This window comes from Acomys russatus, chromosome 5 (assembly GCF_903995435.1).
Source record: "Acomys russatus chromosome 5, mAcoRus1.1, whole genome shotgun sequence".
NCBI classification, from domain to species: Eukaryota; Metazoa; Chordata; class Mammalia; order Rodentia; family Muridae; genus Acomys; species Acomys russatus.
The window spans coordinates 30,470,328-30,491,075 of record NC_067141.1 but is presented as its reverse complement, the minus strand read 5'-3'; the positions used below and the strand labels follow the sequence as shown (position 1 = coordinate 30,491,075).

The window sequence follows — 20,748 nt, the reverse complement described above, 5'->3', positions numbered from 1 at the left end:
CATCGAAGCGTTTCAACCCACAGATTGTTCAGATGGAATCATCCCTATTTGGCATGTTAGAACATGTGTGTTCCTGGTGGGCAGAGGACTGCGGGGATCAAGCTCGGCACCTCAGGCTTGGTTCTCTACCTGTTGAGGCATCTCACCAGCCCTTCCATTTTAGGTTGGCCAAAATTGTTATTAGCATAGGGCATTTTTTTTTAATGTTTCTTCTAGATATTCCACTCCAAGATCTTCAGGATCACCTCTTTTCAGTGACTATAGAGGTGAAGGTACCAAGTCTATAAACTGTTACTAAAACAGCGGTGACTTTACTCACTAATACTTAACAATTTACATATTTAGTCAGGGAAGTATCTCAGTAGAGTATTTGTTTAGTATGCACTGGTTTTTCTCTCCTTTCTTGTTTTATTTTTCCAGACAGGTTTCTCTAACAGCCCTTGTTGTCCTGAACTCCTGAGATCCCCCTACCTCCCAAATGCTGAGATTAATGGCACATACCACCACCCAGCATATGCACTGGTTTCCATCACCAACATAAACTGGAGGCAGTGGTGTATGTCTGCCATCCCAGTACACCATGGAAAGTGGAGGTAACTCCATTACATAACAAAGTTGAAAGTTCAGGATCAGACTAGGCTACCTGGAATCCTGTCCCATTATACAAACTAATTTGTTACATTGTTTCAACATATATTCAATTTTTAAAAACACACAAAACATATCAGAAAACAATTTCTCAATGTGACATCATGATAAAAAAAACCCAAAATCCTGTCATTTAGCTTTTTTAAAAAGCATTTAAGAATTGTCATGCTGCTAAGCAAAATATTTTCTTTCCTTTAACCTAGTATCCACTAGTTGACCTTTCTCTAATCTTCTCTACAATTGAATTTTGAGACATGTAGCCCAGAATAGCTTCCAACTTGCTTAGTAGTCTCAGGAGGATGGACTTGAACTACCACCCTGCCTAGAAAGGTTTTGTTTTGTTTTCCTTCCTTTCTCCACTCCGCCCCCAACTTCCCCCAGCATCTGAAAGGGTCTGCTGTCTAGGATTGCCTTGAACTCCTGACTCAGGCAATCTTTCTACCAAGCTCCAGAACAAATGAGTAGAAGCTCCTTGCTAACAAGTTCAATGTAACAATGGAATGATTTTTAAAATGCTGTTAGAGCATTTTCCCATCTTGTGCATGGCTAGGTTCAATCTCCAGCAATGCAAACCAATTTTTAAAGACACTGAAATCTACAATGTCATTTGTAATTCTGGCACCTGGGGGGTTGTGGGCTAAAGGGCCAGGTGCTCAAAACCAGTAGGCTACACATCAAAACCTGTCTTGGGGGCCTGGAGAGGTAGCTCAGCTGTTAAAAGAACTGTCTGCCCTTCCAGAGGTCCTGAGTTTGCAACCACATGGTGGCTTACAACCATCTGTAATGTGATCTAATGCCCTCTTTGGGCATGCAGGCAGAGCATTGTATACAAAACCTTCTCCCACCCCTACCCCCCCACTTCGAGAAAGGGCTTTTTCTGTGTAACAGCTCTGGCTGTCCTGGAACTTGCTCTGTAGTCCAGGCTTGTCTCAAACTCACGGAGATCCGCCTGCTCCTACCTCCCAAGTGCTGCGATTAAAAGTGTGCACCACCACTACATGACTTATATAATCTTAAAAACAAAACCAAACCAACCTGTCTTGACCTGGGCATGGTGGTACCTTTGATCCCAGGTTTGAAGGAGGCAGAGGCAAAAAGAGCTCTGGAGCTCCAGTCCAGACAAAAACTAAAATTAAAAGGTACTATTAGCTACAAATACAGCTTTTTGTTGTTTTGCTTTCTTGGTTTTTTTCAAGACAGGGTTTCCCTGTGTAGCCTTGGCTATCCTGGACACGCTTTGTAGACCAGGCTAGCCTTGAACTCACAGCAATCCACCTACCTCTGCCTCCCGAGTGCTGGGATTAAAAGCATGTGCCACTGGCCAGCTTGCTGTGTTTTTTGAGACAGGGTTTCTTTGTGTAACAGAGCCCTGGCTGTCCTGGACTTTGTACATCATGCTGGCCTCAAACTCACAGAAACTCACCTGCCTCTGCTTCCCAGAGTGCTGGGATTAGAGGCGTATGCCACCCTACCCAGTTTATAGCCTTTTGATGTAAACAATTGAGCCTGTATCTCCATCTAAGAGACCTGATGAGCTCTGATCACTACTTACTCAATATGACAACTGCTGTGTATGTGCCATGTGTACAGGTCAGAGGCTAACCATGGATGCTCTTCAGACATTACCAGTGGACTAGAACTTATCAGGTAGGCCAGAGCCCTAAGCATCCAACTATCTCCACCTCCCCAGCATTAGGATAGCAAATGTCTGCCATCACACTCTGTTTTATTTTTAATATGGGTCTGTGGCTCAAACTCAGGTCCTTGTACTTGTGAGGCAAAAAAATTTTCTGACTTATTTACCTCCTAAGATGCCATGCTGGGTTCTTTTATGAAAGCACTGGCATTCACCAAGCTAAGGAAGCCTAATGTTTGCTCTTTTTGCTGGATTAAAGCAGTTTATACAGATTAAAATGGCACGCCACTACCTAGTTTACAACTATAATTCAGGCATCCAATTGTTATCTATGGTTTATCTTTTTATTGTTTCTCCTTTTTATCAAAACCTGTCACAGTTGGGAACCCAGAGGAAGTAAAAAAAATTCCCACAAATATTTCTCCTGGTTCCTCAGTCCTCCCTCAACCCCCTTCCCAGGGCCTGAAAGCCATCCCTGGGTACACATGATCATCTCCCCACCCTCAGCCTTCTTCCCAGCAATAAATACAGGTGACCGTGATTCAGTGAAACCACAACTCATTTCTCTATCTTGAGTGTCCCAAGGGGACGAGAGGGGCCAAAAGAAGTTTAATGACCATCCCCTCTTAATTGTGTGGAAGCTTCTCCCTCAAAGGATTGGAGAAACGCAGCAGCTCTGGAAAGAAACAGGGAAGAAAAGGTTGAGATAAGAAGGAAGAGTATTCTCCAGCAACTTCCATCTTGACCCGTTCGTCCCTCGTCAGGTAAGGGGGTGGTCCCAGTGTATCAGTGGAACAGAAGAGGGGAGCCACAGAGAAGGAAGGAAAGGGTGGGCAGTTTGGAAAGGAGGGAACAGGGAAGAAGAAAAGGAACCATAAAGTTCACTCTCCTCATCTTCTTCCAACAAATGGCATCAGCACACACGAGGCATGAATAGATACGGTCTGAGGGAAAGTCAGGGACCCTAAGGAAGGGAGAAAGAAAGACAAGAACCCTTGGGTCTTCACAAACGCGTGTGCTCCAGTTACAGCAACAGGACACCGGGAATGAGGGAGAAGGGCTTGGTAACACACAGAAGGAAAGACTAGGTCACAAGAATTCAGAGCCCTAGGCCAGCCCTGTCATCCTGCCCAGATGTTGGCAGAATCTGGGTCTTGGAATTAGAAAGGTGAAATCTAGGCAGGGTCAAACTCCAAGGCAAAAGAAAAGGTAAGTCAATACCACCACACCCTTCCTCCCAACTCAGAACAAGTCCCTTGGGTTATCGCAGATGAATACTCCAATCAGATGCTACATTGACACCAGGTTTACGCAATATCAACACAGAGGTCTCAGGGTCATGTTGGAAGGATAGGCGACTTTCAGGGGATCCTGTGGAAGGAAGACAAGCACCAGTCAGCAATAGGCTTCTTCCCCACAGCAAGGTTCCAACCCTGTCTCTTTCCTCAGGTTATAGGGCCAGACCTATCACCAACCTTTAGTCTGGAGCACCACAGCTGCTGGCTTTCCAGCCCCCATTATAACCACTCGCTCAATCCAGACAGGTGTCTCAAAGTGGCCTTTGGGGTCTGCTGAACTGGAGGCAACAAAAGCAAATGCCATTGAAGAAATTGTCAGGAAGATTACCCAAAGTAAAGTCAGAGGATGACAAAAGCACCCCTGAAGCCCAGGTCCATGCAAAGGGTACCCCATTACCTAGAGACAAGTGTGTTGCCAGAGAACGAAAACCGACGCAACAGGAACTCATGGCGAGTCTGATAGTTAAATGTGTGGCCATCATCTAGAAAGAGCTCTCCTTGGGCTGTACCCTGAGCAGAAAGAGAGGTGAGAACTTGAGCTGAGCCTTCACTCACATCCCAGGGACGGAGTCCTAGAACACAGACAGATGGCTGAGGTAGCTCACCCACTGGAGACTCACCTGGGGACTGAGAGCAACAAACAGAGTAATAGGATCATCCTTCATACAGTCTGAAGACCGCCGCACGCGCATCCACCGAGGCACAATTGTCCCACCACGCTGGAACGCAGGGATCTAAGGCAGAAGTGCTGCAGTGAAGCACTACTTCTTTAGGCCTGTCAGTATCTTTTGCTCCTGCCCTCTGGACCCCCAAAATTACACATTTTCTCTCCTTCTGGAGATGTACAAGCAAACAGAGATAGCAGCTGGACAGGCATACTCACGCTGCTCAGGGTTACTGGCAGGTACAGGGTCTGGGGACCATGATGCTTCTGATAGCTTTGAATGTCATACCACACCTGTGGATGACAGGAAGATGCTCATCACTCAGTGAATAGTGATTCTACTCTTTTTGCTTCTTTGCCTACAACATTCTGCAACTCACCTCTCCTTGGCCAGGCAGATAGACCTGCACACCGTGGGCCCCAGCATCCGATACAGGGTGAATAAGGAGCGAATCCCCTAAAATGTACCAGAATTAAGCTGGAACTGAGGGCATTAGCTGCCAGTCTAGAGAGCAGTAAAGCACCTGCCTGTTACAAGTCCAGCCACAGTTACTCAAACATCCAACTCCAACCCCACACATACACATCCTACAAGTTCTTCTTTTTTGTTTTGGTTTTTGTTTCTCTATGTTTCTCTGTGTTATCTTGGCCACCCTGGACTCGCTTTGTAGACCAGGCTGGCCTCGAACTCAAAGCGATCCGCCTGCCTCTGCCTCCCGAATGCTGGGATTAAAGGCGTGCACCACCATTCCCGGCTCACAAGTTCTTCTTAAGGCCAAGCCCAACCTACCACCTGTCCTCCCATTTCTCACCAAGCAGGAACTGATCCTCCATACTGAAGGTAGTCACATCCTGAGGATAATGTACCCAGAGAGGCCTACGAAGGAAGCAAGATGGGACAAGAAAACATTATCTTCTCAGACAGAGATAAAAAAAAAAAAAAAAGCTTCCTCTACGAGCTAGCAATAAGAATTGCACTGGCACCCGGCATGGTGGCGCATGCCTTTAGTCCCAGCACTCGAGGGGCAGAGGCAGGCAGATTGCCTACCTCACCTCCAACTCCACTCTTGTACTAAGGATCTCCTACCTCTCAGTGGCCTCCTCAAACATGTGACATGTAGCTAGCAAGGCCCTGCAGGCTCAGGGAAATGTCTTCTCTATTTTAACACCAATCTTTCCCACCAGTTCCCTCCCAAGGCCCACTGACTGTATTTTGGCTTGTTTTACTTCAGAATTCTGGCACCTGCAGTCTCTTTGGCGTGGTCTGCTCTTACTTGGGATTACAACTGTCTGCCCCACTCACTGCTACCCCCTTTTACTTAGTTCTCTCAAATGACTTACTACTGCTGGCAGCTTTCTTCAGAGGCTCACTACCACCGTTCACTTCCTCCCATTAGTTTGCCCTGACTCTTTTTAAAACAGGACCTTGCTATATAGTACAAGCTCTCTCGAACTTTCATTCCTCCTACCCCAGCCTCCTAAATTCAGGACTACAGACATATATCACGAGACCGGGCTTTTTTGTTTTTATTTTTTAAGTACTGTTTTTAGGGGACACATGGTCACAGGCCACGCACTTGGTGGTCAGAAAAAAACTTGCAACTTATAGGAGTCAATTCTCTCCTTCCATCATGTTCTAGGGATTGAACTTAGTTCCCTACACTTGCTGGCAAGTGCTTTTAGCCACTGAGCCATTTCATTAGTCTGTTTCTTTTCTGGTGGCACTGGCACTAACTGAACCCATGGCCTTGTACATATCAGACAAATAGTCTAACTGAAGTACATCCTCAGACCCCCCCCTTCCACATTCATATTAAAGTCAGATGTTACAAATAAGGTCCTGGAATGGTAAAGAAAGAGGCCCAGAGATGCAAACCAGACCTCAGTATCTCCCAGCCACAGGCTGGGCGTGGTGGCGCATGCCTTTAATCCCAGTACTCAGGAGGCAGAGGCAGGTGGATCTCTGTGAGTTCGAGGCGGCCAGGCTGGTCTACAAAGCTAGTCCAGGACAGCCAAGGCTACACAGAGAAACCCTATCTTGAAAAACGGAAAAAAAAAAAAAAAAAAAAAAATCTCCCAGCCACTTAGTCTAAGCATACACCCCACTGACTAACTTACCTCATGACAGGAAAACCTTCCTGATGAGCTTGATAGAAGAGGGTATACCAGAAGGGCAGCAAAGAGTATCGCTGGAACATGGCATCTCGGATTACATCTTGGTATTGAGACGCTAACAGCCACGGTTCTCGCCGCCCAGTGTCCAAGTGGGCGTGAGACCGAAAGAATGGCTGGTAGGCACCCATTTGGTACCATCGCACGAGCAGCTCTGGCTCTGGGTTCTTGAAGAAGCCACCCACGTCGGCTTTGAGAGGACAAAGAGCAGGTTACGAAAGGGCAAAGAAGAGGCACTGGCACCCATCCATTGAAATATTCTGTCCTTTTCTCATGCCCAGGCCCTATGACTTCATCCTAATCAAAACCCCAGATTTTACCCCCTCTTACCACCGCAGAAGGAAAGTCCCACCAGTGCCAAGCTGAGACACATAGGAATGGAGATCTTCAAATGATCCCATTCTGCAGTGTTGTCCCCTGTCCACACAGCTCCTGAGGAAGTCAAGAGGGAGGGGGAGCTCGACATAGAGAAAGCAGCTCCGCCTTTACACACGTCTTGTCTGACTGCCACATTTACTTGACAGTGTTAGGAAGTGAGCCACGGCCTTGTGTAATGCAGGCAGTGCTCCTCCTCCAATCCTGAAAGAACTCCCTTTACCCCTCAAAACACACAGCCGGAGAATGCAGCAGTGTGCAGCTCTCTAGAGACACCATGGCTCTTCAGATCTGGCCTTCATACTTTTTTGATGAAGCTGTTTTTTGCTTTTCCCCACCTTGAGACAGTCATACTGAGTAGATCAGAGTAACCTAGACTACCCAGACAGACCTACAACTAAAGCCTTCCTGACTCAGCATCCTTAAGTGCTGGGATCACGCACTCGGTCTCATGCACAGCTGCCAGAGTTCTATTCTCGAAGTCTTACCAAAGCGCTGGGAGCCTGAGAAGAAAGCCCTACTCAGGACAAAAGGCCGTTCTATGCCACCAGAGCGCTGTATTAGCCCTTCAGCAGTTGCCATGTGCTAGGAAGAAAGACAAGAGAAAGAGTAAAGAGCAAACACCATCTGTCATCTGCTGAAAACTATTCTTCAGGTTTAAGCACTGTTCTCCCTCTGTCCACCACCTTTCCTCTCTTGGTCCCTTACCACATATAAGCCATAGATGTTATGGACGTCCCGGTGCTCCCAGCCATCCTTATGCACAACATCCTTCAGCATGGTGACCTCCGGTCCATTGAACACAGATGGTTCGTTCATGTCATTCCAGACAAAAAGGTTAGGGGCTGAACCCTGAGAACACAGGCACCAAGTATGTATGGGAAAGAGGAGAGGAAGATAAATGTGGTCAGAAAGAAAGCTTCTAGAAATCCAGAACTATGTATTTTTCAAGATTCTCCAAAATCTCCAAGTTCCCATGAAATGTTAACTGTCCAACAAAACCAATGGCATTGAACAGATAAGGCTTATTCAGGAAGGTAGAAAAGACAGAAGGCATAGGGACAATCCTTCATACCTCATAATTGTCAAAGCTGAACATGCTAGCCCACCAGGCCCTCATCTTTGGATTAGTGAAGTCAGGGTAACTAGCTGAGCCTGAGACAGAAAAACAGCAACTGTCAATCCCAAAAGAGGCAAAAGTAAAACATAACGAACTATTTCTACCTCCTTGGCCTCCCAATCATCCCCCATCACTTCTGGACCTGCCTACCTGGCCAGCACCATCCCTCGTAATCAGAGCCGTCCCGAGTTTTAACATACAGCCCATGGTTTCGCAGCTCTTCGTGAACTCGGTAGCCAGAGTCTACTTTGATGTGGGGGTCCACAATGGCCACCAGCTGGGACAAAGAACAAGAGCAGAACCGATCAGGACACTGTGCCTCAACCTCACTCTGAGAAGACCAAACACAGCTGCAGGGCCCCCATTACCTTCCGCTTCTTGGAAGCCAAGTGTTCAAGCATATTGAGAGGCTGAGGAAAACGGGTGGGGTCCCAAGTGAAGTACCGCTTGCCATCAGCATGTTCAATGTCCAGCCATATGACATCACAGGGCATGTTGTGATCATCAAAACCCTGATCCACTTCCAAAACATCAGCCTCATCCCGGTAGTTCCAGCGACTCTGGTGGTAGCCGAGGGAGAAGAGTGGGGGTAATGCCTGGGTCCCTGCAGGTTCATCAAAGGATAGAGTCACAAGGACTGAAGAAACGGCTCAGGGGTCAAGAGCACTTGCTCTTCTAGAGGACCCAAGTTTGGGTTTATAGCACTAACACCAAGCAGCTCACAGCACCTGTAATTTCAGCTCCAGGTGCCTCTTCTGGCCTCCGAGGAGACTCACATACACACATGGCATGCACGTGCACACACAACAAAGAGGTTAGCGAAGAACAGTTACAGTGGGGACCGGATTAACCCTGATTGTGAAGCAGAGGGATACTCAAAGGGAGTAGGGTAGAAAAACAAGTGGGCAGAGGATTTCTGAAAATGTACAAACCTATCTTCTCAAGAACAGAAAAAGGGGACTGTTGGCTTGCAGAAGTGAGAACATCGCCTACCTGTGAGGCTAGCATACTGCCGGAAGACATCTAAAACTGAAGGGCCAAGCATCAAGAAAACATCAATAATGCCACTCTCTGACATCCAACGGACGTCTGTCTGTGGAGTCTCCCCAGATCCCTGCAAGTAATCCAACATCTTTCCAAACAAGGTCTGTGAAAGATACAGAGGGAAGTCAGCATTTCATTACCAACTTGAGAAAAAAGCAACAACTTTCTCCTGAGACCTCACACAGCTGGCTCCCAACACCTTACTGTGGTTTAAGAGTAAATTGTCAGGCTGGAGAAATGGCTCAGAGGTTAAGAGCACTGTCTTTTCTTCCAAAGGTCCTGAGTTCAGTTCACAGTAACCATATGATGGCTCACAACTATCTATAATGAGATTTGGTGCCCTCTTCTGCTATGCAGGCACACATGTAGGCAGAATACTATGTAAGTAATAAATAAATAAATCGAAAAAAGAGTAAATTGCCATCTCCTCAAGGAGGTTTTCATGGCCCACACATCACAGATTGCCTTGGTATTGCCATTTACCACTCCTGAAGTCTTCTTGACTTGTAACCCATTGATACTCTTCTTCTCTGAGACTGGGGACCCTCCCCCTCCCTCCCTCTCCCCATTCCACCTCTCCCTCCTTCCCTCTCAAATTATTTCCTTATGTATTTTATGTATATGAATGCTCTATTTGCATGAATGCCTGCATGACAGAAGAGGGCACTAGACAGAAGAGGGCATCAGATCCCATTAGAGATGGTTGTGAGCCACCATACAGTTGCTAGGAATTGAACTCAAAACCTCTGAAAGAGCAGCCAGTGTTCTTAACCACTGACTGAGCCATCTCTCCAGGCCCAGAGATTAGGGACCTTTTCAATCTCAGTAAGCAACATAAACCCTGCACCCACAGTACCGGTACAGAATGGACAAATAACAAGTGAATCTTCTCAGGCCAGAGAGGCAATGACTGAAGACTGCCTCCCAAATAGGCTGTGCCATTAGTGTTCTCACACTCACATCCCAGCACCCCTGTCTTCAGACTGTCACCACACCTCTCCCCACGCCATGCTCTCACCTTCCCCGCGGTGTTGGAGGATATATCAACCCATGTCTCAGCAGCATTAAGCCAGAAGATGCCCAAGTCTCGATGAGGGCTGTGTGCCAGGAGCACAGGCACAGACCCATAGAGAGCCATGGGGGTGTTCAGCTCATACTGGAACACATCCAAGTTGTACAGGCGGTACGGCTCCCCACCCCTGTGACAGACACACACAAACTCGGGCTAATGACTAGCCAGGTTGTGGCGTATGCAAATGCTACCCCACACACATAGCTAAGAGAGAAGAAAAGGTTTCCTCCTTAAAAATTTATAATTAAAAAAAAAATTTATAATCAAGAAAAGTAACCCAGTGTCAGGTATGGTGGCACAGACGCCTTTAATCCTAGCACTCGGGAAGTAGAGGTAGGCAGACCCTCTGTGGGTTAGAAGCCAGTCTGGTCTACAGAATGAGTCCAGAACAGCCAAGGGTGCACAGAGAAACCCTGTCTGGGGGGGTGGGGGTGGGGGCGGCGGTTAAACAGGAAAAAATAAAGGTAACCCAACCCTTCAAGAAGACCATCAAGACAGGCGGATCTGGACCCAGGGGGCCTGCACAAACTGCTGTACCAACCAAGGACAATGCATGCAGCAAAACCTAGACCCCCTATTCACATCTAGCCAATGGACAGTGCATTCTCCACCATTGTGTAGAGAGCAGGGACTGCTCTGACACAAATTCTGGTGCCCTCTATTTGACCACTTCCCCTTGGAGGGGAGGCCTGGTGACACTCAGAGGAAGGGGAAGCAGGCTACCAGGATGAGAACTGATAGGCTGTGATTATATGGTGGGGGAGGAGGTCACAGGTCTAGGGGAGGGGAACAGGGTGAAAGAGGGAGGGAGGAGGGGGGAAGGGGAAGACACAAGTGAGGGGATTAACAGTCAGGATGCAATCTGAATAAATTATTTTTTAAAAAGGTAAATCCGATACAGGAGAGGAATAGTGCGCATCTAGATATGCAACTGTATGAGCAAATCCCAAACTCGGGCTGCCTCCCAACCCCATCCTGGCGTCACTATTAGACTCACTCGGTGACCTTCAGTCTCAGGCTGTCTGCATGCTCAGGGATCCCGTACACATGTTCCATCCCTGGCAGAGAGAAGTCCAAACCTATAGATGTGGGGCCTGAAAGAAAAGCAAAGGATGATTTTCAGAGCTTCGTCCTTGCAAGATGTCCCTGTGTCCTGCCTGCCCAGGGCTTCCCCAGCCCCTCACCATAAGGCTTGCTGTCAGAATGAGTTTTGAATGTCTCTTCCCACGTTCCTGGCTCGTCTTTCTCAGCTTTCTCCTGGGTCTCCTCTGGCTGTAAAAAAAGTGGATTGATAACCAATCATGCACCAATTGTCTTTTCTCATGTTCCAAATCTCATCCTTTAGAATAGGACTAGGCTCAATTTTCTTGTGAATCTTTCCCCACCAACCTCTCAGTCAGCCCTATACCCTGCTCCAACCTCCCACCACCTCAGCTTGCCTTGTCATCATCCCCAGGCGTCGCCTCAGGCTGGGCTCCATTGCCTTCAGCTGGGTCTTTTGATTCTTGCCTGGAAGGTAGGAGAGCTGTCTGCTCCAATCCAGAGGGGGCAGGGACGAGGGGCTAATGGAAGGAGGGGTGAGGGAATAGAGAGCCAAGGGTCCAAAGGAATGAAAGCATTGAAGGAAGGGACTGAATGTTAAAGCTTAGGAAGGGACCCCAGTGAGCAAGGATGGGGAAAACACTGGCAGAGGAAAATGAGTAAATGCCAGCAGGAAGTGCTTTCTATACACAGGCCTCAATCAGTAGCCTCTGTTGGCATCTAGAAGTGACAAGCAGGGTGGTCCAGTGGCCTGGGTTCTAAGTGCTAGTCCTGGCTCTACTGCCTTGATAGAGAAAAACCTGACCTTTCCTGATCAGGCTTTACAAGGACAAGTTGGTCAGACCATAAAAAGCCTCTACAGAGACACTCTGGGACTTCAAAAGATTTTGCCAAAGAATGCTTTTCAAAAGTAGCTAGCAAACAGTTCTCTCCAGGGTCTAAAATGTACTTCAAGTGAGAGCCAGGAACCCCAGTGAAATGAAGTGTCCATCCACATCTTAGCAAAGCAGTAAGCTTCCTATTACATTCCTTAAGGACTTCCAGCACTCATCTTCCTCGCAAAGGGCTCCCAGCCTGGGAACAGCAAACAAGGACCCAAACACCAAGAGTGGGGAAGGACAGATGGTGAGGGGAAGGAATGGGAAGGTCTGCGGAAACCTCCCCGGAGGGCCAGAGTGAGGGGTGGGCAAGGGAAGAGGAACAGATACAGTACCAGAGGCCATGGATTTACCTAGAGAAAAGGTTCTTGATCTTATCCCATATGCTACCGAGCGTGAGACTAACTTTATCCGAGAAACTGGGGCAGGAGGAGATGAGTAGGGAAGGGGAAGGAGGCACAAAACCAACACAAAAACAGAAACATAAAAGTGAGTTTCAGTAGACAAACTTCCAGAGATGGGGGGAAAAAGAAACCAAAAATAAATAAATGAATAAATCAATAGGAAGAAAATAAACTAGGGGATGTGATGATGGGGGAAGGGAAGGCAAGAGCGGATCTAGGCAGACCTCCCAGAGGAGGTGCCCCGTGTGCAGCTCAGGGACAAATGCAACTGCCTCCTGACCTGTACAAGAGAGAGAAAACTGCAACCCAGATCTGGCTTCTTCTTCTTTTTTTTTTTTTAATTGACCTCTGACAGTCAGTGTCTCCCACCCTCCTGCCCCTATCCGGATACCCTGCACCCAGCCTCTTTCCAAGCATTTCTAGGCAGCACCAAGGTAAGTTCCCTTATGTCCCCACCCTGTACTCACGGGACCCTGGGAGCCCTCTGGTGCTCAAAAGCCATAAGTCCTCGGGCATTGACACTGAGCAGGAGGCTGCGGTCCTCTAGCAGATCAAGGCGGAATGGCCGTGCTGTCAAAATGATTTTGTATGGTCCCTCAGCCACTGTTAGCTCCACACTGTTGTCATCACGGCCAGAGATTGAAAGCCTAGAAAAGAGAGGAAACGGATGCACATCTAGGGCAAGGCCAAGAGACCTGCTACAGTTAGCAGTTCACGGAGAAACAAACTCACTAAAGCCTTTCTCTGTTTAAACATTTTTGCAGATTGGAAAGATGGCCCAGCAGGTAAGGATGTACACTGCGAAACCTAAAGATCTGAACAGAGTTCCAAAGACCTACACTGTGGACGGAAAGAACTGATCCCCCAAGTTGTCTTCTGACCTCTTCATGCACGCTATGGTGCACGCACATCCACACGTATATACACATATACACAGAAGAATACATACATATCATAAAATTTCACTTTTGTTTTCTTGTTTTTTCAAGACAGGGTCTCTGTGTAGCCTTGGCTGTCCTGCACTTGCTTTGTAGAACAGGCTGGCCTTGAACTCACAGTGATCTGCCCGCCTCTGCCTCCCAATACTGGGATTAAAGGCATGCACCACCACGCCTGACAAAATTTCACGTTATAAATACGTTTCTACTTATTTTGTGGGGCAGGTTAGCATTGCCACAGTGAGCATGTAGAGGCCAGAGTACAACTTTTGGGAGTCTGCTCTTTCCTTTTCTCATGTTGAGTCCAAAAGATTCAACTTCTGTCCTTAGGCTTGGCCAAAGGTGCCTCTGCCTACTAAGCCATGCTACTGGCCCCAAAATAAATAAATCTTGGGACTGGGTATGGTAGCACAGATCTGTAACCCAGCACTTGGAAGGCAGAGACAGGCCTGCCTCTTGACGCCATCCTGGTCTAGAACATGCTCCATACCAACTAGAGCATAACAAGATACTTTCCTAAAGTTAAGTTTAAAGAAAAAGGCTAAGCCAGGCGTGGGGGCGCACACCTTTAATCCCAGCACTTGGGAGGCAGAAGTAGGTGGATCTCTGAGTTCAGGGCCAGCCTGGTATATAAAAAAAAGTGCAGACCAAACAAGGCTACACAGAGAAACTCTGTCTCAAATAAATAAAGTAAAAGGCTAAAGAGACAAGCAAAATTCTTGCAAAAGGACCCGACTTCAATCCTGAGAACCTACATAAAAATGCTGGATATGGCTGGGCAGTGGTGGCACACGCCTTTAATCTCAGCCCCTGGGAGGCAGAGGCAGGCGGATCACTGTGAGTTTGAGACCAGCCTGGTCCATAACAGCCAAGGCTATACAGAGAAACTCTGTTTTGAAAAACAAAAATCAAAACAAAATGCTGGAGATGGTGGGGCATGCTTGTACTCTCACAGCCAGAAAGGTAGAAAGCCAGCCTGAGCTACTTACTAAATCCCAAGCTAGTGAGAGACCTTATCACAAAAAATAAAAAATACAAAGTAAAAAAAAAATTTAAGGAACACCACCTCGGGTTGTAGTCTAGCCATCACATGCATGTGGACGCGCTCGCACACGCGCACACACAAGTAGAGCTGGAGGGATGGCTCGTCAGTTAGCATATACTGCTTTTCAGAGGACTTGAACTCATTTCAGGCGGTTCACAAACTCCTCTAGCTCCCCCACCAGGGAGCCTCTAGCCTCCCAGGGCACCCACACCCATGTGCCAGTGGTTCTCAATCTGTGGGTTAAGACCCTTTGGGGGTGCCAAATGACCCCTTTATAGGGGTCTCCTTAGACCATTAGAAAACACAGATACTTACATTACAATTCACAACAGTAGCAAAATTACAGTTATAAAAATGCAACAAAAACAAATTTTTGGATGGAGGCCACCACAACATGGGGAACTGTAGAAAAGGGCTGCAGCATTAGGAAGGTTGAGAAACACTGCCATACTCCAGACACACAGGAACACAATCAATACATAAGCCAATAGATAAGAAAACAAATTTTTAGGGACCTATTAGAAGAAGTACACACACCTCCACAATGGGCCACTAGGGCCAAAGAACAGGATTTAAAATGAAAAAAAAAAAAAAAAAAATGGGGCTGGAGAAGATGGCTCAGAGGTTAAGAGGACTGGCTGTTCTTCCAATGGTCCTGAGTTCAATTCCCAGCAACTACATGGTGGCTCACAACCACATATAATGAGACCTGGTGCCCTCTTCTGGCGTGCAGACATACATGCAGGTAGAACACTGCAGACATAATAAATAAGTAAATCTTTTAAAAATAAATAAATCTTTTAGAAATAAATAAAGCAGAAGAAAAATATCTTAGCTGCATGGCGAGGTGACCCACACCTGTAAGCCAGCACTCAGAGAGGTAGAGGAAGGCAGATCGCTGTTTGGAGTTCAAGGCCAGCCTGGTCTACAAAACAGGGCTAGGACAGCCAAATCTACACAGAGAAACCCTGTCTTAAAAAACAACAAAACAAAACATAAAAAGGAAAAGGCAAAAAAGAATTCTTAGCATGCATTAACTGTAGAAATGTCATTATGACATTTCCATACAAGCATATGCATTCTTTGTCAGGTGTAGTAGTGTACACCTTTAATCCAGAGTCAGGCAGATCTCAGAGTTTGAAGCGGCCTGCTCTACACAGTGACAGACAGCTTCATAGTTAGACCTTGCCTAAAAAAATTAAAATAAAAAAATATATACTTTTCAGGAGCTGGAGAGATGGCTCAGAGGTTAGGAGTTCAGTCTGTTCTTCCAAAGGTCCTGAGTTCAGTTCCCAACCACATGGTGGCTCATAACAATCAATAATGTGGTCTAGTGCCCTCCTCTGGCGTGAAGGCACACGTGTGAGCAGAATGCTGTATAAAAAAATAATAAATCTTAAAAAAAAAAAAAAAAGGAAGAAAGAAAAAAGAAACAGTTTTCTGAGAGTAAACAAAAATTTTCTTTTTCTCCTTGGTTGATGTTTATGTCTTTGTTCAATTTATAAAAAAGGGTTTCTGCAGGGCATGATGGTGGACTCCTTTAATCCCAGCACTTGGGAGGCAGAGGCAGGTGGATCTTTGTTGAGTTCAAGGCCAGCCTGGTCTACAAAGAGAGTTCCAGGATAGCCAGGGCTACACAGAGAAACCCTGTCTTCAAAAGCCAAAACAAAAAAACCCAAAACCCCAAAAAACAAAAAAAGGTGGTTTCACTTTATATCCTAGGCTGCCTTCTAATATCTGGGGTAAAGAGATTCTCCTACCTCAGCCTCTCAAGTAGGTGAGGTGTTAGATGCCAAGCACCATCCATATCTAGATGAGACGGTTGTTGACTGAACCCAGACCTCACACATGCTGCACAGTGTTCAACCACTGAGCCATATCCCCAGCCCAAGAGTCACTGTTTAAACAAAGCGGTATGTACTAACATCACAAGGTAGAAAACTGACAGCTATTTTAACCTGACAATGTTAACTAAAAATCTATATTTATCAAAAGATACCTTTAGAGTCATCAAAAACATTCAAACTCTGACAAACTGTGTCAGTCCAGAATTATCTAGACACCATATGCATCTGAATACTGCATGGTGTCTTGGCTCCAGAGCAGAAAAAGTATTCAGGCAAACACTAAGGAAATCTAAATAAATATGGGCTATGGCTAATAGTGCAATGCTACCAACCCATTAGAGAAGACAAACGAATTACAGTCAAGTTAGCAAGCGCACAAATTGTGCATAAGGTACAAAAGAAATCATTCCTTCAACTTTCCTACGAAACTAGCAGGACTGTAAAGAGAAAAGTGTGTGTACGTGTGTGGTGGTGGAGATTGAAACTCGAGCCTTGTACATGTTAAGCAAGTGTTTTACCGCAGAGCTAAAAGCTCCCCAGCCCACTACAGCACAGGCCTAGCAAAGGGCTCTATAACTGAGTTGCATCCTTAATCCCAAGTTGTTGCTGTTTTTCCTTTAATGACACTTAGTAAGTTAAAAAGATTACAACCTGGGAAAAGACACCCACAATATGTAAGTGAAAGGAAATAAAACAGAGGCAGAAAAAGAAGCTGGAAAGACTGGAAGACGAGGCACTGTCAGTCGACTATTTCTCCAGCACTAGAAAGTAAGGCACCACAAAGACTCATTAGAAAGGAGAAAGGGCAATCAGACAGATATCCTTCTCAGTGAAAATTTACCGGGCTGTCGGGGGATCAGCCACTAAGACATCTGGCACCCGGTACCGAGGCCGCCGGGGCTCTAGCTCATCAATCCTGATCCGAGTCATATTCCTCTGAAGGCCCTGGAGCTCCAGCACAAGCAACACCTGCAGAAACAGAAGCCTGATAATGGAGAAACAAAACAGACCACACCATACAAGTCCCTCTGAACCCTTTCTCTCTCAGATGTTTATTCGCAGCCCTTTGTCTAGTATTTTGATTCAAAACCAGTAAGTATATATGTATGTATATATTTTTTATTCTACTCATTCCTATATCTGAGTGTTTTGCCTACATGTATACATGTGCATCGTGTGTGCTTAGAGCCCACAGATGTCTAAAGGCCATGGTCCTTGGAATTAGAGTTGTGAATATTTTGTGAGCCACCATGTGGGTGCTGGGAACTAAATCTGGGCCTTTTAAGAACAAGAGGTGAGGGGCTGGAGAGATGGCTCAGAGGTTTTAAGAGCACTGGCTGCTCTTCCCAAGGTCCTGAGTTCAATTCCCAGCAACCACATGGTGGTTCACAACCATCTATAATGTGATCTAGTGCCCTCTTCAGGTCTGCAGGTGTATAGGCAGGCAGAGCACTGTGTACATAATAATAAATAAATAAATCTTAAAAAGAACAAGAGGTAAGGCCGGGCATGGTGGCCCACACCTTTAATCCAGAGGCAGGCAGATCGCTGTGAGTTCGAGGCCAGCCTGGACTACAAAGCGAGTCTAGGACAGCCAAGACTACACAGAGAAACCCTGTCTTGAAAAACAAACAAACAAGCCGGGCGTGGAGGCGCACGCCTTTAATCCCAGCACTCGGGAGGCAGAGGCAGGCGGATCGCTGTGAGTTCGAGGCCAGCCTGGTCTACAAAGTGAGTCCAGGATGGCCAAGGCTACACAGAGAAACCCTGTCTCGAAAAACAAAAAACAAAAACAAGGAAAATAAAAAAGAAAAGAAAAAAAAAAGAAAGAAAGAAAGAAAAAAAAAAAGAACAAGAGGTGGAAGCCAGGTGTAGTGATGCACGCCTTTAATTTCAGCACTTAGGAGGCAGAGGCAGGTGTTACCTCTGAATTGTTGGCCAGCCTGGTTTACAGAGTGAATTCCAGGACAGCCAGGCCTACACATATAAAACCTCTGGGGTATTGGGAGGGACCAGGGCTGGAGAGGTAGCTCAGTGGTTAAGGACACTGACTGTTCTTCCAGATGACCTAGATTCAAATCCCAGCACCCTTTGGCAGTTCACAGCTGTCTGTAACTCCAAGATCTGACACCGTCACATAAATATACACGCAGGCAAAACACCAATACATGTTAAGATAAAGGTAAATAAATTAAAATGATACACACACACACACACAGCAAGAGGTTCTCTAAATTGCTCAGTTCTATCCCCAGTTCTCTTAATTTGTTTTTAAGAAAAGATCTCACAGAGGCAGGCGGATCACTGTGAGTTCAAGGCCAGCCTGGTCTACAAAGGGTGTCCAGGACAGCCAAGGCTACAACAGAGAAACCCTGTCTCGGAAAAAAGAAAAAAAGAAAAGAAAAGATCTCACCATGTAGCCCAAGCTGGCCTGGAAGTCATACCTCTGCCTCCTGGGATTACAGGTGTGCGCCACCATGCCTGCTAGCTTTTTGAAATGGGTTCTATGTATTGCATGCTGGTTTTGAACTTACTATGCAGCCGCCTGATGTTGTCCTTACACTCTTGGCCCTCCTGCCTCTCTGTCTCCAAGTGTGGAGATTGCAGACATGCTCCACCACACTCTACTCCGGTTTCTTACACATATGGGCTGCAACCCAGACGACACTGTATAGCTGAATGTGGGAGTCATGAAAAAAAAACTGACAAAGTGGTTTCTCAATATGTAATGGAAAAAATTAATTCAGAGTTAAACATGTCGAGTGGGAATGCAGCTCAGGTGGTAGTGTACTTGCCTAGTTCAAGATTAGCACAACATAAGACCTGCTATGGTGCACACGCTTGTAATTCCAAAACTCAGGAAACGAAAACAGAAAGATCAGAAATTCAAGGTCGCTCTTGGCTACAAAGCCAGTATGACAGCAGCCTGAACTACTTCACCCAGTCTCAAGTCAAACTCACAACCAACCTAAGGTTTCCCAAGCTCTGCTCATTCTGTATCTCCCAACTGGACTGAAGACTGGGTTCTCGACACACAATATACACTCTGTACTGCACAAACACCACAACACCTGAAGCCAATGAGACCTCCCTAAAGCTCAGACTTGAGGCTACTGTGTGTTAACTGTGGTGTTTTTAACTATACACACAGAGTTTTCTGCATTAACAAAAATATGACAGTGGTGGAGGCACACACCACAGAGGCAGGCGGATCTCTGAATTTGAGGTCAGCCTACAAAGGGAGTCCAGAACAGCCAAGGTTACACAGAGAAACCCTGTCGGGGGTGGGGGGGGGGGGGGGGATGGGGGGAACCACAGTAAAATTATATGTGTATCAGAAAACTATTGTAAAATCAATTTATGGTCTACTTAAATGTTTGACTTGTATACACACACAATTAATATATGCCCCCCTCCCCTCTCTCTCTCTCTCTCTCATAAAAATTTCTTGCACCAGGGTATCATACACCTTTAATCCCAGCACTCAGGAGGCAGAAGCAGCAGATCTTTGTGAGTTCAAGGCCAGCCTGGTCTACAAAAAGAGTCTAGGACAGCCAAGGCTGTTACACAGAGAAACCCTGTCTCAAAAAAAAAAAAAAAAAAAAAAACTTGCAAAAAAATTTTTTTTAATTGCAAACAAAAGAAGTTTATAAAGCCTAGAACCTGATAACAGATTTCTTCAAAAGTAAAGGTCTCAGGGTCAAAGAGATGGTTCAAACATTAAAAGAGCATGGCTGTGGGGCTGGAGAGATGGCTCAGTGGTTAAGAGTGGAAGAGCAGGGGTCCTGAGTTCAATTCCCAGCAACCACATGGTGGCTCAAAACCATCTATAATGTGATCTGATGCCCTCTTCTGCAGATAAAGCACTCATACACAATAAATAAATATTTAAAATAAATAAATAAATAAAAGGAGCACTGGGTGCTCTTCCAAAGGATCTGGGTTCGATTCCCAGTGCCCACATGCCAGTAGAACCAACACACTCTTCTGGCATCCACGGGCACTGCACACACATATACATGATGGCCAACTACTCATACATAACATAAAAAAGTCTCAAGATCGGCCTGATACAAGATGTTGGTTACAAGTTACCACCCATTTTCCTATTCCTACCACTTTTTCTTGTCTTGCCTGACCTTGGTGACTTCATGGACCAGATGGACTGTAAGAGCATCAGGACCAAGCTGCAGGGTGTCCAGCAAGGCACGGTAAGGAGAGAGGCCTGGCCGAATGCTTCGCTGTCGTCTGCCGAATCCAACAGTTGAGAAGTAAGGTTAGCGGACACCTCAACAGCCTCACGTCCCTCTGCTTACCACTGTCTTTCTTGCACTACCCCACACACCTCCACAAACCCCCTTTCCATTCACCTCCCCAGAAACATACTTGCAAAAGGAACTCTCATCACAGGTCTTAAAGTTGCTTCTGTCCACAGCAAGGGCAATCCCCAGACAGACCCCTAAGTACGCAGGTACCAAGCTTAACCAAGACCTGTAGAAAAAGACAAGGAGAGAACATTAACACTTTGGTCAGCAAAGGCCTCACCTTCTTGACATAACTGTAAAA

The 20,748-nt window shown here is 46.2% G+C and overlaps 1 protein-coding gene across 2 annotated transcripts; it reads right to left on the bottom strand.

Annotated features, from left to right (window-relative positions):
- Positions 1–2,618: 2,618 nt before the first annotated feature.
- Positions 2,619–20,693, bottom strand: Ganab (glucosidase II alpha subunit). Of its 2 annotated transcripts, XM_051146090.1 has the most exons (24): positions 20,569–20,693; positions 20,322–20,430; positions 17,024–17,151; positions 12,820–12,999; positions 12,302–12,367; positions 11,469–11,538; positions 11,214–11,301; positions 11,027–11,123; positions 9,976–10,156; positions 8,907–9,060; positions 8,282–8,517; positions 8,064–8,190; positions 7,869–7,948; positions 7,502–7,645; positions 7,282–7,378; positions 6,749–6,850; positions 6,365–6,608; positions 5,059–5,123; positions 4,627–4,703; positions 4,466–4,540; positions 4,203–4,316; positions 3,980–4,092; positions 3,760–3,860; positions 2,619–3,655 (listed from the first exon to the last, which is right to left on the bottom strand). In XM_051146090.1, exons 3-24 carry the CDS (start codon positions 17,110–17,112, stop codon positions 3,546–3,548), a joined length of 2,610 nt encoding a protein of 869 aa, XP_051002047.1. In that variant the 5' UTR covers positions 17,113–17,151; positions 20,322–20,430; positions 20,569–20,693; the 3' UTR covers positions 2,619–3,545. The 2 variants fall into 2 exon arrangements, with proteins under 2 accessions (XP_051002047.1, XP_051002046.1); XM_051146089.1 differs by lacking the exon at positions 12,302–12,367.
- Between the last annotated feature and the right edge of the window lie 55 nt (positions 20,694–20,748).